Consider the following 18,553-nt stretch of genomic DNA (forward strand, 5'->3'; position numbering starts at 1 on the left):
TCACCTACCTGGGACCAAAGTTGTGGAGTAAGCTACCATTAGCAAAATCAGAACTCTCCCATCATTATTTAGTTTTAAAAGTCGTATTCGTAAATTTGATTTAGTTGTAATGGTAGAAGACGACAACTGTTCCAATTGCATCCTTTGTAATTCTTAATCTTTTTAAATAAGTTATCCCATCAGTTGTTAGTTAATAGGTTTTTAACTATATTATATTGTTAGGCGTTTTTTTAAATAGTTTCAATTCGAAAATAGTTGATAGGTTATTGTGTCCCTAATTAGTAGAGGGGTTCTTAACCCTATCAGCTAGATATTTCAGGACACATTTATAAAGTTTATGTATGTTTGACAGTCACTAGATACATATTTTTGAATAAACTAGAGGCTCTTATATTTCAGTATTGTTTTATATTTTATCATAATAATCTTTCTACTCTTAGGATGTGACCTAGTGATCGTTTTGGAATGCAGTATATCATGGTGTTATACAGATATGCGCAAGTTACACCTACTTGTAAGACATGATTTCTCAGACGCCGTTTTAATTAATTTCCTTTCGGAAAATTATCTTGTTCGTTTTGATATAATTCTCACATTTTGAGAGTGAAACAAGTACAGGATGTCCTTACCGCGCGCTGCAATTTGGAAGGGCGAAGTTTTGGCAGCAAGTTGTAGAATCTTTAAAATGTTTTCCTACGTTTGTTCATTTCACATGAATAGAGGCTGTTTTAGTTAGTCCTTCAGTTGGTTATTTCAAGTTACATCGGATGACTTGTAATCTAAGACGAAGACTTTCTCTGTTCGAGGGTTACTGTATCCTGCTAGTTATTCCCGTTTATTTGTTTATTCATTTATCAGTTTGGCTTTAATAAAGTATTTTTAGAAGTATATTCTTTGAATCCCTCTCATTCTTGTGCGGTCGCTCATTCTGTCTTGTTACATATGTATGTATGTTATGCATGTATTATTGCTGTCTTTGACTTGTTTGTCTGTTTACGACTTGTTGTGTCGGTCACATGACCAAAGGAGGTAATGACACGTGGAGTGACGAGCGAGGGATGTCGATTGAATTCGTTTGTTGTTAGTTATCCTATATGTGATTAAAGAGACATAGTTACGGACAGAATACAACACGACTGTATGGGATTTTGAGTGGTTCTGAAATGGAGGTCCTGTGCTTTAAAATCTTTTTCTCTGTATGTAATAACTTCTGTATTTCCTTGTAAAGGCACCTTGAAGAGGCACCTTCTAGTTTTCAAGGAGGAATTCTCACAGAGTTTTCATTTTGATGACCTTCCTTGAATTAAAAGCCCACCTCTTAGGGGAGAGGAGCACATATATGACTTTGACAAATAAAATGAGTGCAGTCTAATAACCATAAAGTTCAGGACACACAAGCAAACCTCATAACCACCAATCAAATATTGATGCTGTTTGCAGTTCAGTTTTCTCATGCTTGATTAGCTCTTTGTTATAACCACAAAAAGTATTCCATTAATTTCCAGTGTTCATTGCATTCTGTGTTTCACAGTAAGCTTGAACTACTCAGTCATTAACCCTTTACACCCAACATCAGTATGCATATTCTCCATACTGTTCTCTATATATTCCCTGGGGTGCTGACAAGGAGAATTTGGTTAACAATCAAGGGATTCTTTAGTTGATGATCATTTCCTTTATGTCTGTGACTGACATGTTTGATTCAGGGCTGATATTTTGAGGAGAAATTAGATGCATTAAGAGTCACTCGTAGTGATTTAAGGTTTTAAGCATAAGGAAATTGAAGGGATTGAAGTGTTACGTACAAAATTATTTTACCATGTCCCACCCCATTTACAGCACTATGGAGTTGAGTTGGCGTTTTGGCGTCAACGGTTACTTGCCTTTCTTTTGTGCATTAAAGCTTTGTACAAAGAAATGATTTTTCAAATGAATGCTGGACGCATTTTTCCTCATCTATTTAATCTCAAGACTAGCTAAGTTTTTGTTTTTTTTTATAGGAAAATGCTTACTTGAATGCTTTCATCTTTACCCTTTCACTTCTGAGATCTCAAAAGTAATTCTCCTTACTGTCTGCCATACAATTCTTATGATCTTAGTTGGGAGAATTTGGTATTGGATCAACTAATTATCCCCTAATTGATATTTTTCTTTATTCTCATCACTTGTCTGCCTGATATTGTATTGATCTAGTATTAGGAGAAATTCTTTCTTGGTCACTCATGGAAGAGAAAAGGTAAACTGTTTGTTTTTTCTTCAGCTGAAGATCTCTGAGATGGAGATGAACAAGGCACCCAATTTAATCGAACAGGAGGATGAAATATTTTCCAGGCCCCCTCAGGTGTGGTTTCAGAGCAAAGCAGACTCGAAAAGGAAGTCTGGTAAGAACTTAGAATGGAGCTGTGAAAATTCTCTTTTGTGTACAGCTGTATATTCTACTTGTTTAATGCTTTTGTGTATTTGTCACTGATAGATAAAGCAGTGAATGATCCGCCCAGCAAGAGATCTAAACAGGACAAAAAGAAAAAGAGCGCAGCAAACATAAATGAAAGTGTAAGCGTTTTGTATTTTTCTGTTGTACATTATTTCTGTAGTTACAAAATTGGGAATGTAGCAAAATCATGTAAATAATTATTTATGGTCTTTTGAGCCGTACAATTGTACCACAACACATCCAGTAAGCATACACATTTCTTTACTTGGTCATTAGACATCTCTCTTGTTGCTAAGGGTTCAAACATGCAGGAGTGAAGTCACTCCAGTTTATCTCCTTGCACCTGCCAATATGAATAATACTCATGGTAGGTCAAGGGCGACAAAATTAAAGGAGGAATCTGGAATCTTCTAGAAAACTTTATCTGGAGTAATGAAATATATGGCAAAGGTTATTGCAATTACTAGCCTTTAATGGAAACTGTCTAAAAATCATTCCTATGCTCTATAAAGTATACACACTTATTACAATTTTGATAAGCTACATTGTAATTAATTTAAGTTGTAATAAACCATTTCCAAATTACCTTTGGCCTCTTTTTCAAAACAAGGCCTGGTGCTCAACCTCTTTTGTGAAAATGAGTTCAATTTGCAAGTGAATGGAAACTTATTATTATACAAAAGGATGAGCACCAAGAGTCGCTTTGAAAAAGTGGCCAAAAATAATTGTGAAAAATTCATATTGTAGATATTATTAGCTCAACATTTGATGTCATCCCCATTTTTTTCCTTTTCGTTTGCTTTCAAAATTGAAGTACCTGGAAATCTGTATTTTTTTACGTTTAGAAGTGTGCCACTTTTAAAATGGCATCCTGTTTTCAATCATCTGGAGAAAATCACCTTTCATACTCGTCACAAAAGATATTACAAGTTACTAGACTCCCTTGGTCCATCTGGTTCACATTTTTTTAACTGTTATACTGACATTTAGATATCTATTTGTCTTTCTTAATAATCATTATAGCACCAAATTTGTAAGCTGTGTGTAGAAATTGTATTACTCAACTAACTCAATCTTTATTTTTATATTACATGAAGTCATTCTATTTTAATTTGTCTTCGGTTTAATACCCGAAAATTAGCTTGAGAGTGTTGCCTACAAATAGCTTAGAGTATGATACACAATAAACTAGTTTGTACATATGTATGTATTTATGTTTGAATATGCATGTATTATTGCTGTCTTTGACTTGTTTGTTTGTTTACGACTGTATGGGCTTTTGAGTGATTCTGAAATGGAGGTCCTGTGCTTTAAAATCTTTTTCTCTTTATGTAATGACTTCTGTATTTCCTTGTATAGGCACCTAATGAATAGGCACCTTCTATCAGTGTGCACTATCGGGATTTTGAGCAGGCTTACGTATAATGAATTGGATTGTGCGGCTCTGCTAGCTATGTTCTAATTCCTTGTAAAGGCACCTAATGAATAGGCACCTAGTTTTCAAGGAGGAATTCTCACAGAGTTTTCATTTTATGACCTTCCTTGAATTTGAAGCCCACCTCTTAGGGGAAAGGAACACATATTATTTGACTTTGACAAAAAAAAAATGTGTGCTGTCCGCTAATAACCATAAAGTTCACAGGACATACAAAGCAAACCTCACAACCACTAAGCAAATATTGATACTGATACTACTGATACAAATATTGATATTGATACTATTGACACATATTATTTTGACTTTGACAAAAAAAAAAAACGTGTGCTCTCCGCTTATAACCATAAGGTTCACAGGACATACAAAGCAAACCTCACAACCACTAAGCAAATATTGATACTGTTTGCAGTTCAGTTTTCTCATGCTTGATCAGCTCTTTGTAATAACCACAAAAAATATTCTATAAGTATTTCCAGTGTTCATTGCATTCTGTGTTTCACAGTAAGCTTGAACTACACAGTCAGTAACCCTTTACACCCAACATCAGTATGCATATTCTCCTCCATACTGTTCTCTACAAATTTCCTAAGGTGCCGACAAGGAGAATTTGTGTAACAATCAAAGAATTCTTTAGTTGATGATCATTGCCTTTATGTTTGGGACTGACATGTTTGATTCAGGGCTGATATTGCAAAGAGAAATTAAATGCTTAGAGTCACTCTCAGTGGTTAAAGGGTTAAAGCAGGTAGGAGTGAAGTCACTTCCAGTTAATATCCTTGTACCTGCCAGTATGAATAATACTCATGGTAGGTCAAAGGTGACAAAATTAAAGGAGGAATCTGGAATCTTTTAAAAAACTTTATCTGGAGTAATGTGATATATGAAAAAGATTATTGCAAGTACTAGCCTTTAATGGAAACTGTCTAGTAATCATTCCAATGCTATAGTGTACACACTTATTAGGATTTTGATAAGCCACATTGTAATTAATTTAAGTTGTAATAGGCCATTTCTGAATTACTTTTGGCCTCTTTTTCAAAACAAGGCCTGGTGCTCAACCTCTTTTGTTGTGAAAATGAGTTTAATTTGCATATGAATGAAAACTTTATATCATTTCAAAGGATGAACACAAGGAGTCACTTTGAAAAAGAGGCCAAAGGTAATTTGGAAATGGGCAATTGTTGGTTGACTGTTTTCAAAGTGATAAATTCACATTGAAAATATTATTCGCTCAGCATCTGATGTCATTCCCATTTTTCATTTGCTTTTAAAAATGAAGTGCCGGGAAATCATTGTTTTTTTTCTTTTAGGAGTGTGCCACTTTTAAAATGGCATCCTGTTTTCGGTCATCAGAAGAAAATGACTTTTCATACACGTCACAAAAGATCTTACAAGTTACAATTTTGGCGTCAGAGTGGGGATCAAGCAAAGGAGGACTTTCCACCATTAACAGGGAATTGGCCATAGAACTTGCTAAATGGCCAGAGGTTCAAATTACTCTGTTTATGCCACAATGCAGCGAAGAGGACAAGCAAGCAGCCCTTGACCACAAAATTAGAATTGTGAAAGCAGAAAGGCGGCCTGGATATGATGAGCTTGAATGGCTGAGCTTCCCACCAGATCACATGAAAGTTGATGTGATTGTTGGTCATGGTGTTAAGCTTGGTCGTCAGGCACAAGTTATCAGGGAGTCGCATAACTGTAAGTGGGTTCAGGTCGTTCACACCGACCCAGAGGAACTGGGCATGTTTAAGTCCTACCAAAACCCAATTTCAACGGGTGAGAAGAAGCACAAAGCAGAGGTTGAGCTTTGTGAAATGGCTGACTTTGTTGTGGGAGTTGGACCAAAACTTAGCGAGGCCTTCCGTTCATATCTTCGCTGGTGCAAGAAAGATCAAACTATCCTTGACATCACTCCTGGTGTCTTTCATGAATTTGTGAATATTGAACACGCTGCCAACGAGAGGGAGTGGTGCAGTGTTCTAGTGTTTGGTCGTGGGGATGCCGAAGACTTTCAATTAAAAGGATTCGACATCGCAGGCAGTGCTGTCGCCGAGTTAGACAATGCCCGTCTTATTTTCGTTGGAGCGCCTGAAGGAAAGCACGAAGAGATAAAAGAACGTTTCGAAAAGTGTGGTGTTCCTAAAAACCGCCTGAAGATAAGAAGCTTCCTTGATTGCCGAGAGAGCTTGAGAAAATTGTTCTATGAAGTTGACCTTACACTGATGCCTTCGAGAACAGAAGGGTTTGGGTTAACTGGTCTAGAAGCATTGTCGGCTGGAGTGCCTGTGTTGGTCAGTAGTAACTCTGGATTTGGAAAAGCCCTAAGTCAAACACCATTTGGCTCATCATTTGTGATAAATTCGGAGGATCCCAAGGTATGGGCTGCAGAGATGAAAAACATCTGGACGAAAGACAGGCAGCAGCGACTTCAGGAGGCTAAAGTTTTACGTACTTGCTACGAGAGCAAATACAGCTGGTCCAATCAATGTAAATTCCTTGTTGACAAGATGGTCAGAATGTGTCATGGTGAGTATAATAAATCTCAGAATGAACATTAGTAAAATGTCTTTCTTTGACCATTGAACGGGTACGTTTGATTTATTGAGTACCTGTATACAAAGATCTGTGCTTTTGGTTTAATGGTGGCTTTTCTTAATTTTAATGATGGATTATCGACAAATCGTGTGTGGATTCCTGATACCTTAGTTAGGGGTTAAACGATAAAAGCTGGGTCAGTTAATAAGTAGTGAGAGCTTACACTAATCTAAAGAAATCTGCTTGTATTTCATAGCATTTTAAGCTATTAAGCGTTGATAATGGTTTTCTCCCCATTATCCCTATGTATCGCAGATGCTTCTGGAACGGCATCGTCTCATTCTGCTGTCTCTGCCACTCTTCAAGCTACTCAAACGATGGACTTAACAAGTGAAAAACTCCACACAGGTAAGGCTCATTACAGTAACACACCCTATCCTGTTTGACGAGCCGTTCTGCTTACACGGCTGAAAAAAACATGATCATTTTCAACGCAAAGCCGTTTTTGCAGTCAGTTATTTACAAAGGAAGAAGTTATCTGCTCGAGATAAGGTGAAACCCGATTACGGTACACACGATTCAGCAATAAGGTGTTACATTTAGTTTGTTGATCAATTTTTGCAAGGACCAAAGAAACTTTACCTAAACAGCACTCATGCCAGTGAATTATCCAGATCAGTTAAAAAAGTAAGATACACTTTGAAATGCGAGTTAAGGTAAAAAACAGTGAAAGTGATGGTTATATTTTTTGTTTACAGAACACTGTGGGTATGAAGGCCAAGCAAATGTGATTTCAGGAACGTTTCATAGCAAGGTGCCTGTTGGTAAGTTGTTATTCACAGACAAATCCTCATATATTTATTTGCTTACTAACATATCTATTATTTTTTTAAGCAACCGTTCGTTTCAGCTTTGTGTAAAGCTAAAGATTCTCAATTTTTTTGGTGAAGAAGGGTGGGTTTTTTAGACGGAACACGAGATTTAAGATTCCCCAAACTGCGCAAGAATCGCCGAAAATTTTACCTGATATTTCCTCTCTTTGTTTGCTACGTTTTTTATATGAACATTTGAAACTACTCGTAATAGACTGAATCACACCCTCTAACAATTGTCAGCTAATTCCTTAAGAGAGCCATATCAAGCTCTGAGTAAAGAGTGCTGCCCTTAAAGCTAGAGCTACTTGCACTACCATTTTTTACCCAGATTTCGAGAAAGTAAGTTTCTTACATTCAGTGTTTATAGTCAAAACGTCTTTCTTGCTTTATAGCGGTATGTATTTGGTACGTTTGCCATATGTAAATTTGTGGAAAGAAGATAGAACCATATTCGTAAATGTCAATTTCAGAGATCTCCTGTTTCGAGTCAGACATCACATTTTTTGCCAAACGACATGATCCAGATACGAGACAGTGGTTCTTTGATGACTTCAACGCCTGGTTCCGTGATCCTGGAGACTCTCGAGCTTATGTTCTACTTGGCGACCCAGGAGTCGGTAAAAGTGTTATAGCCGGAGCCCTGGCAAAGCGAATGAGAGATACTAGACAGTTGGGTGCAGCATACTTTTGCCGTCATAACGATGGTACCAGAAACGACCCCAGGAATCTCCTTGGAACTGTTGCCCATCAATTGTGCGCTTGTAATGATAAGTATAAAGAAATCGTAGGGGGAGAAGATGGGGTTAAAATGCTGTTAGATAATTCTAAACTCGGTGTAAGGGAATTGTTTACTAAACTATTACATGAGCCATTAAGTATTTGTAGGCCACGTCATCAGAAAGTGTTAGTCATTATTGACGCCTTAGATGAGACACAATACGAATCCAGGGAAGCTTTTCTTGATCTTATTAAGCACCGTTTCCCCCTGCTGCCCGAATGGCTTGTGTTCTTTATCACCAGTCGTCCCGAGGATTCTGTTCAATCAAGATTGAAGAGATACAACCCCTGTATAAACATTTGTGCCGGTAACAGCAACCATGAGCAGAACTTTTATCAGCAGCATGAGCAAGATATCCAAAACTTTTTGAAAAAGAGAATTGATTTCTCTTATGTTAGTATCTCGGTTGACGATGTGTCCCAAAAATGTGACGGATTGTTCTTGTACGCATATTACATCGTGGAAGAATTAAAAGATGCTCTTGATTCTGCTAAAAAAATTAGTAATTTAAACGATCTTTTCCCGGGAGACATTGAAGAATTCTTTCTGCAGAATGTTCGCCGCGTCTATGACCACGTGGGAGAGAATGTCTTCAAGAAGCTCTTTGGTTGTGCCATCGTAGCCCCATCTCCGCTTCCTGTCTCGGTTATTTCCTTCATCCTAAACAAGGAAAACTCAAATCATGATGAGCAACAAGTGATCGATGCTGTATCGCAATTTTTGGTGTTACGAACTCCTGATCAGACATTAACTTTCCTGCACAATCTAGTTCCCGCCTGGTTGACAAACGACACAAAGGCTCCACGCGAATTATTCATTTGTAAGAAGATAGCAGGTGGGTATCTTAGAGAAGTTGTAGTTGAGATCCTCTCTTCAATTGGCCAAGAATCACCATCACCATGCACATCCATTGACGTTAAGTTGGAGGACTATGTGATGCGCGTCGCGGTTCGCTTCTTGTGTCACTTTGGAGGAAAAGATTGGCTGGAGCTTGTGTTTACATGTTTAACAAATTATCATTTATTAGAGAGAAGATTGCTCTCTGGAAAAACTGAGATATATCATCTGCTTCATGATTTAAAGCTTATCAGTGGCTGCCTGGATGTCGATGATAAAAAGAAACAAGATCTCCTTCAAGAGATTACGCGGGTACTGTCAGTAAATGCCTTTGTTCTTTCTGAATGCCCGCAACTTTTGCACTCCTGTTTACGAACGGCTTCCAATGCCGTTCAAGAAACGTTTCTGCTTTACAAATTGCCAGTCCCTTGTTTAGAATGCACGGTTTTTGCTTTCCCAGACCCTGCAATCGCTGATATGCATTGTTTTGCCACATCATCTGATAAGATAACAATTGTTGGGGCCAAGAATCGGAGACTTCTGTTTTTTGATACATACAGTGCACAAAGAGAAAATGGCCCTTTTGAGATAAGCGAGAAGATCATTCATACTATCAGTCACTTGGAGTATTCTCGTGACAACGAGTTCATTTTTTTAGGTCGGCTTGACAAGTGGTTTTCTGTTGAGCGAAAATGCGTGGAGGATTTTCTTCAGTTTAAGTGGAATGCAACGGTTTACCAGTTGGGCTTTCTTACTCGTGATGGAGAGTCCATTGTGGTGAAACGAAACATGGAGAATCTTTCATGCAATAGGTCAGGAAATACTTGTCTTTGCAACTTACTTGCACTGTGGGCTGTGAAGGAGATTGAAGAGAGCCGTGATGTGGTTATGAGTCTTCATAAGGAATTAGTGGGCGTGGGACCAATTAAATGCCTGCTTAATTGTCTCTCATTGAAAACAAACCTAGCCGAGCCTGAGGTGAAGTCAACATATATTCCAAGTGTGTGCCGTTTTTGTTATAGATTAAGTTCACTTACAGACAAAGGGTACCAAGAGGCGTCCCTGACAGCAATTCGTCAAAAAATCATCGAGATTTACCCATTTATTTTCCGATGGCAGGTTTGGGATCTTAAGACTGGTAGGCCTGGGTTGGAACGTGCGTTTGTGCGAGATGTTCAGTTAGAGCCGTTTACTTACATCTGTCATGTGTCGTATTTTGTTAACAGATGGGCAATGGAAATAGCGTGCTCCAATTTTTCCATTTGTAACATTGCCATAATAACAGCTATTCGATACCTAGAGGACGGTTTGAGCCTCAAACTTCGGTGGGAACCGCCGGAGGAGTTGAAGCCAGCAAAGATTCCACACCTCACGGCGGAACGTACTGTCAAAGTGGAGGAGTTATTAGAGAATCTGCTGGAGAGAGACATGGTTCTGGGATTGACTGAAGAGCTAAAGCGGAGAGTGAACCATAACTTAGAAAGTGAATTGAAACGACTCAAGAAGGAGGAGGAGGAAGATTCAGGGGAGCTAGAGAATGAGCCACAGAGGTTACTCCAAAGAAGGCAAGAGCTGAAGTTAAACGTAAACAGAGACAAGAGGAGGAGAGATACAGGGAACTACCTGAAACAGAGAGACCTGGAGCAAAAAAGAAAGCAAAAACTAGAGGATGAGCTAGAGAAACAAGTACAGATGCTGGAGAGAAAGCTAGAAGCCGAAATTGAACTTGAACACAATACGATGGGTGAGATAGTTTCCCAACTAGAGTTGAAGTGGGTACTGAAACTTGATGTGGTGTATACACGAGAATGTATGGCGCAGCTGGAGGATAAACTGAGCTTGGAGGTGAAGGACTTGGAACCAAAGTTAAGGGAAGAGCTAAAGTTACTTGAAGGAAAGTGCGAGGTGGAGCATGAATTGGTTGGGAGAAAGCGGGGTCTGGAAATCGATCAACAGGAGTTGAAGCTAAAACAAGGGCTGAAGTTGCCAGTTAAACGAGTACATGAATTGCAGAATAAGTTAGCTTGTTTAGAAGAACTAAAGCGGATGCTGGAGAGACGCCGAAGACAGGAGCCTGATCCTGGGGAGTTGAATTTGATACAGAAGCTGAAGTTCCTACTTGAACGAGAGCGTGGGTCACGACACGAAATTGATGTAATGGAGTTCAGAGATTATCAAGTGCTGAAGTTTGTACTCGAGCAGGAACGTAGGTGGGAGAAAGAGATGGAGGAGAGTGAAAAGGGCCAATTTATTTTCCCAATTAAATGCGAGCGTGAGTTCGAGAATGAGATAGGAGACAAACCTACAAAAGAAGAGAAGCTGAAGGGATGGCTGGCAGACATCCGGATGCGGTGGAACTGTCATGAACGTGGGCGTGAGCTGACAAGTACAGAATTGGATTGGGTGAGACTCCGATTCCACAAACTCCAACAGCTTGAGGTAATCCAAACAGCTGAGGAGGAGCTTCAGAGCCTTCTGCAAAAAATACCACAACTTACTTCTGGTATTTCGACGCCGCTTTTCTCTGTTAGTGAACAAAGTGAAATGGAGAAATTTCGCTCTGCGATGAGTGAGCTGGATGAGGCGAAGAAAAGGTTCGAGACACTAAAAGGGAGGAAGCGAAAGCTTACGCATGATGTGGAGATAAAGCTAAATAAAGAGAGAGACCATGAGGTCAAAGATGCGCAATGTTGGACAGCATGGGTGGAAAATGAGCTTGTGCTCAAAGGTAGAGAGAACTTGATGAAGAAATACCGCTGGCTTAGGGTGAATCTCCTGACAAGAAAACTTAGTGACCAGTTGGAAAAAGAGCTTTATCGAGGAGTATGGGAGTCGTATTTGAGAGCACTGAAGGAAGAAAATATGAAGATGGACCCTTACTTGGTAAAAGAGTTCCAACACGGATCAATTAAGTGTGAGAATTACGCGAACTTCCTAGAAGCGATTCACGATGTCGAGACTATAGTGAACGAAGATGTTCTCATTTGCCATTCACCAGGAGGAAAATGGGTGCTAGAGGCCGATGGTTTTCGAAACAAACATGTTTTGCGAAAAAGCAATCGAGAGCTCTCGTGTGACCATGCTACGCCGCAACGTGATATTGGTAACGTCGCGCGCTTCTCATTCACAAAAGATGACTCCTATTTGGTTTATTTGACCGATAATGGTTTGTTACACGCTTTGTCCCTCGAGACAGGTACAGTTTTGACCAGTATATCCAACAATAACATTATTTATTTCACAGGACAATACGAGTGTGGCTATTTGTTTCGCAGCGATACAGAAGAGAGAGCCATACTTTTTTCGAATCTATTTAGCCCTTTCAAGTTTATTCCGGCATCACCAGTAGAGTTGCCTGTGGTGGAAAAAGCGATCGCAGCAGCGTTTTGCTCAGCTAATACAGTTTTAGCTGTTGGTTCTGATTTGATGGTTTCCTTTTGGAAGACCGCTGAAGTTAAAGATGGCCTTAGCTTCATTTGCAAGTCTCTTCTCGACACATCTGACTCACAAGTGAAGAATTGCGCGCTTTCTCCAGACGGAAGGCATATTGCCATTCACCACAGAAACAAGTTGATGCTATATACCTTTACAGATTTTAGACGTAAGAAGACTTGCAAAGTATTCACAGAAGAATTTGGTTACACGATCTCGTCCTTTACATTTTCAGGCGACAGTGCCTCACTTCTCTTTTGTATCCAGGATTCGCAAAGCTTTACGCGTGGCGATGTGTGGGACATTGTGGGGCAGTTCATTTCGGGTAGTGTGAAGTCACAGAAATTGGTCGTTGTTGAATGTTGTTGCCTTTCGTCTGGCAAACAAGAGGTTATACTGTGCGGTAAGTATCTGATTGAGATCTGGAAATATGGTGAAAGCTCTTGTCACTTATCGACAACACTCCATGTGGAGGAGATGTACCACTCCCTTAGGTTCAGTCAATGTATTGTCTCGTCAGACAACCAGCTCCTTATCTGCTGCATCGCGAACATGATTCTTGTCTATCGTCGAAATGTATCAGATGTCAACTTCTCTAAGAGAGTCCTCCAAGGCCATCTTGGTAAAATAGAGTTTTGTCGGTTTCTTAAGGAAAATCGTTATCTAATTTCCTATGGTATCGATGGCATGGTTTTCTTCTGGGATACAATCGAGTGTAAAGCGATTGGATTCAAAAAGATTCCACTGGACACCGTCGTATGTATGGCATTGTCCCCGGATGAAGAAAAAATTGTTTGCTATTCGTCCACCAATTTGATATGCATAGTGAAACTCTGCGAACTGAAAAGTCCTTCTCAATAGCGGATATGACTTGATCGAGTGGTTCAGGGCCTATTTTTCGGAATAATGAAGAAATAGTTGCTCGAAACATCGAAACCAGCATCAACTTGCTTTCACTTATGCCATCATCCACTGATCCGTGAAATCCGTGAGATAGGGTTTCGTGACTGTATTAATTTTTTAATTCCAGTTACGAAACTTATAGCAATAGAGAACTAATGAAACAATTAGTCTTTGTTTGAGCGAAGTTGGTCCACCATGTTCAAAGTAAGGATGACTTAAGGGGTTTCCTTTGAACGTCTGCGCAAATTTAGTGCTTGAACAAGAAAAGTAAAAAATTTTTGATAATTCTTGTTTTCCGACATAAAAAAGTATGTGCCGACTATCCTTGCTGTTGTAAAGAAGAACATTGTGGAACCCTTCTGAGCGATGTTTCATGATTCTACAATTTCGCACAACTTCCAGAACGCTGCGATAACCTTTTTACTATGTCACTTAAGTCATTAAGGTTATAATGATCTTTTCAATTAACTGTTCATAGGTTCATAGGGTAACATCCAGTAAACTCCCAAAGAGAGCCCACGAAATTATAGAGACAGCGCTACTATTTACCGTTCGTAAATATATACACAAAAGATCTTGTCACAAAAAAATTAGAAATCCAACAGAAATACTACAACAATTGAAAGGTTCAGCAACACGCAAAGAACACATTCTTGAAAGGCAGCTCGATATCACTGGTGAAAAGTTTAAAGTAAATTTCTCCTGGACTCGAGTTTGGTCTTAAAACACCTAACGGCACATAGGTTGTTCCAAGTTTTTATAGACCTACAACGACGTTTTTCAGGTTAACCATATAAATGTAGTGTCTCTACCAATAGGATGTAGTTCCCTTCGAGAGAGTTAAGGGTTTAATTTTGCTAGTTCGAGTTGGCTATATAAACGTACGAGAACAGTTCCCAAAAGGGTATTGTATTATCCAATTTATATTATCAACAAGATGTTGGAAAACGTTTCTAAAGATGATTTTACAATATTAAATAAGCCGAAAAAGGTTAAGAGTTTGTAGATATTATTTTTCAATATCTTAATCAAGTTCATTACAATATTACGCCCTTGTAAAAGAAATTAAACGAACAGATAAAATAAAGTATGTGATGTATTGGAAACATGATGCTAAATACCGAAGCGTGATATAATGCATTTCCAGAGTTTTCATTGGCCGAGTCAAATTGACTTATGCGCCGGTGGATCGAATCTGAACCAGAAGGCCCTTGTACTATAATTTGTGCTGTATTCCGGTCTCAAAGTTCTTTCAATTACGCGGGTTGGTTGCGTGATGGTAGATAGCTAGATGGGAGATTGAGCTTCGCGGGTATATACCATCACAAAACCAGCGAGCGTAAGTAAAGTAAGGTAACTTCCCAGGTAGTCTGCTCGAGACGGTTTATATGCGAGATAAATTTTCCGTTGTACAACCATTTACTACCAAATTGGGATTATTTTTATCAAAAAAAGTGTTCTGGAATAGTATTCGTTAGGTCTAGAGAGGAGTGAAATAAATTTGTAGTACCTCAAGTTTTGATAAAAGATGTGCATGTCCAGCTCGTGTGGCGTAATTTGTTTCTTCATTGGAGTCTTACCTGAGCGGTTTTGGAAAGTCTGCTTACATAATAGCAATGAAACAAATGTGTTCGAAGATAATATTACGACATGCGTTAACTATGGACTTAAATAGTCTTAATTTTATATACTTTTTTATACATTATGTACTTTATGACGAAGTGCTTTCGTAGGACAAGCATACTATTCAATTTCCTTGTTACTGGATTAATATACTGCAGTAGGTTCTTGGCAGAAGTAAAAATTGGCTTTCTAGCAAACTTGTCTCAGTCATATTTGTCTCTTTAAAAGTTTCACGCCGTTGCCTTCAATTTTTGTCATTGTTTCTCCATGATTTCAGAGCTCCTCTATTTATATATATTCTTGCTGATATTGAATGGAAAGGTTTCCCTTTTTCCACATTATTTGATATACTTACATAACTAACAATCATGAGAAGAAAAAATTAACAACTGCATTCCTTTTATTACCTTCCTAAAGTCGATCCTTTCACTTTCCCCTCCTGGCACTTTCGTCTGCTATATTCGTGTACAAATACAATAGTGACGGGGTAATCATTAGACCCCAAACCAATCCTGCATTAACGCCCAGGTAACTAATAGGGTTCAGGTACCCCAGGGGCCTGAGGGTTGCAATCGCAGTCGCACCCAAGGCACTAGAACACCCGACTGGCCAGCTCAATCCACAACCCAGCCATAAGTCAAGCTTTAAGGCTCTGACAAACACCCGTCACACTAGAGCCCGATGCTTAGTGGAAGAAAAATCAAGAAACAAAGAAGTAAATAAGTGGATAGATATTAAACCAGATACAAACCCCTGAACGAAAAAACAGCAATTGGGGAAGGGAGGGAGGGAACGCTATAGTACAGCCAACACAATGCGAGCACGTGGGAGAGCAACGCGTGCGCTGATAGGGATAAACGCTAGACAGGATAGGACCTCTCCAGGGCACCGACAACCACATGGTTGCTGCAAATGCTACCGAACACACGCAAACGCTGTGCAAACGCTAACAGAGGGCTAATACGCTAACAGCACGCTAGCAAAATACTGCTAACCAGATAAGTTCTTAGTCGTTAACTATGTTAAATTCCATTCAACAATATTGAATAAAAACTAGACACCCAATGGGTACGCAAGTTTACGGTGCTCTTTTTTTTACACTTGGTCTCAAATGGCCTATTACGACGCCCTTTCTCTTGCGAGGCTTTTAGTTAAAGCGGTCCTTTACAGACAAGGTAAGCCGTAAAGGGTTCATTTTGCAGGGCTTAAGGTGATTTAGATGGAAGCAATCGAGGGTGATGTGAAATGTTGGAATGGACATCACCTTAAACATGAAATAACCTTCTCCTGGCGGATTTAATATTTTGCTTATTTTCAGTCATGATTACTTAGAAAAAACATGGCTCATGGCTACCGTGGAGTGATCACGAAGTACAAGTACTATTTACCTCCCAGCAGCCGTTGGGACATAATCACGCATCAAGAGTTTAATTTATAGAAATAATTTTTTTTTTCAGTTTCTGTGTGGTGGTGTACACTAGAACAATTATTCACTTCTACTTCGATGAACAATTTTAAATATTAAAACTTTTGGCTGAACATTTTTTATCGCATTTGAGTATTATGCTAATTTTGGCTGGTATTCTTCATAAAGTATACCATCTTGCCACAGCTAGAGCCTTAGATATATTTCCATTATCATTTTAGTTAACTGTCATCGGAAAATGGCATCAAAATATATGACATTTGCTGATTGTCTTGGTGCATTTATCCATCTCAGTGTTGGTGCTCCACTCACTGTCTAATGAACTGTCTCAAAATCGCTATAAAAATTTTGCCTCCTGGGGCTATTACGACTTATGTATTTTGATTAAAATTTTTCAGAAAACCGCATAAAACATAGCCTCATTTACCTATCATTGAACTATGGTGCAACTGACACTCCGTCACAGTTTGAAATACGTACCTTTTTTAATCTCGACGATTCACTTGTACATAACACAAAAAAATACAGAATTAACAATGCGAACTTAAACCCAACGAAACTAAAATGCAACGAAAGGATTACGAAAAACCACAGGAAAATACAAACGAAAGCGTAACTACTTACAAGATCTGTACGGCACTCCGGAATAACAGCGACTGAATGAAACTTACAACTACGATGTTATATAGCGGATAAAGGCTAAAACAATAGACTAAACAAGGCTACACAATACTCAAAGGCGATTACATGAAACAACGCTGACAAACTTAATTTACATTTTGACAGCACGAAAAAATACAAAGTAATAAATACAGAACTGAACTATCGAGACGAGAACTATTTACACTAATTACAATTAACAAAGACGAACGACAGAACTGATAAAAAAAATAACTCTCGTGGCTACATAGCCCCCCTAATGAACCACTAAAGTCCACAGTTCATTACTTAACGTAACTATTATCCGACACGAGAGTAAGTCCATCCTTTTACAGTATGGATTTTCAATTCCATTGCATTCTTCTTAACAACAGGTTCAGTTTCTCTTTTTAAGCTTTGTTTTCTCCCTCTAAGAAACACAGTTTAGTCACTGGTCTTGTAAGAATTGTGGTAGCTGTTTGCACCTTGGCTGTCGGACTTTTCCGTCTTTTCCCGTGAAAACTTCGGTTACTCGGCCTAACGGCCATCTTTCTCGATGAATGTTGTCATCTGCAATTAGAACCAGCTCTCCGTTTGCTAAGCAACGGCGAGGTTTGGTCCACTTTGCTCTCTCTTGGAGGATTGGCAAATACTCCTTTAACCAGCGCTTCCAAAACAAATTGGCCATGTACTGGACTTGACGCCAGCGTCCCTTGCTATACATTTCTTCTTTGTTGAAGACTCCAGGAGGCAAATTTGGGTTGGCTCTTAACAAGAGCAGATGGTTTGGCGTAAGAGGCTCCAGGTCCTTCGGATCACTACTGACTGGAGTCAACGGTCTGCCATTTAAGATCCCTTCAACTTCGCTCATCAAGGTTCGGAGCATTTCTTCACAGACGAGTTGTTGTACTAGCAGTGCTCTCAGGATCTTGCGCACGGATCTGATCGTACGCTCCCAGGTCCCACCCATGTGTGAGGCTGTAGGAGGATTGAATTTCCATCTTATATTCTTCTGACGAAGAAACCTGTGGATTGATTCTTGATTTAAATCATTCAATGACTCGCGTAACTCTCTTTCCCCTGCTTGGAAATTCGTCCCGTTGTCACTGTAAACGGTAACTGGACATCCTCGTAAATTCATGAGTCTTCGTAACGCATTAACGAATGAATCAGTGTCAAGAGAGTTCAAGACCTCTATATGAACGGCTCTGACGACCAGGCAAGTAAACAGACACCCGAAACGTTTCACGTTCGAACGACCTTGACGTATATAAAAGGAGCCAAAGAAGTCTACGCCTACGTATGTGAACGGTGGCTTTCCGGATATTAGTCTTTCCCTTGGCAGGGCGGCCATCAACTGCTCTCCACGAACTGCACCAAGTTTCTTACACTAGAAACAGCCACTAATCACTCGACGCACAGCTGAACGCCCCTTGATTATCCAATAGTATTGTCGTAAGCTAGACAGTACGTACTCTTGAGCGAGGTGGCCAACCTTTTGGTGGTGATGAGAAATGATCAAATCTGTTACCTGATGACGATACGGCAGAATAATTGGATGTTTTGCGTCATAGTTGATTAAGGCATTTTGCAGTCTTCCTCCAACTCTTAGAATTCCAATGTCGTCCAA

General features: G+C 39.3%; 2 protein-coding genes across 5 annotated transcripts in view; one reads left to right on the forward strand and one right to left on the reverse strand.

The window, feature by feature from the left end:
- The window catches only part of LOC111340175 (uncharacterized), a 24,297-nt gene extending 9,242 nt beyond the window's left edge, over nucleotides 1–15,055 (forward strand). For 2 of the 4 annotated variants that reach the window (XM_088753830.1, XM_088753831.1), the window contains 6 exons: nucleotides 2,261–2,381; nucleotides 2,474–2,553; nucleotides 5,183–6,401; nucleotides 6,726–6,818; nucleotides 7,169–7,234; nucleotides 7,756–15,055. In XM_088753830.1, the coding sequence (XP_088609956.1) occupies nucleotides 2,276–2,381; nucleotides 2,474–2,553; nucleotides 5,183–6,401; nucleotides 6,726–6,818; nucleotides 7,169–7,234; nucleotides 7,756–13,193 (7,002 nt within the window). In that variant the 5' untranslated portion in view covers nucleotides 2,261–2,275 and the 3' untranslated portion in view covers nucleotides 13,194–15,055. The remainder of the gene's footprint in view (nucleotides 1–2,260; nucleotides 2,382–2,473; nucleotides 2,554–5,182; nucleotides 6,402–6,725; nucleotides 6,819–7,168; nucleotides 7,235–7,755) is intronic. The other 2 variants (XM_088753832.1, XM_088753833.1) reach the window with 2 other exon arrangements.
- Nucleotides 15,056–17,371: 2,316 nt separating this feature from the next.
- On the reverse strand, nucleotides 17,372–18,277 carry LOC148734692 (uncharacterized). The gene has a single exon (XM_088752813.1). The coding sequence runs from the start codon at nucleotides 18,275–18,277 to the stop codon at nucleotides 17,372–17,374; it is 906 nt and encodes a 301-aa protein (XP_088608939.1).
- Nucleotides 18,278–18,553: the final 276 nt, after the last annotated feature.

Source organism: Stylophora pistillata, chromosome 3, assembly GCF_964205215.1.
Source record: "Stylophora pistillata chromosome 3, jaStyPist1.2, whole genome shotgun sequence".
NCBI classification, from domain to species: domain Eukaryota; kingdom Metazoa; phylum Cnidaria; class Anthozoa; order Scleractinia; family Pocilloporidae; genus Stylophora; species Stylophora pistillata.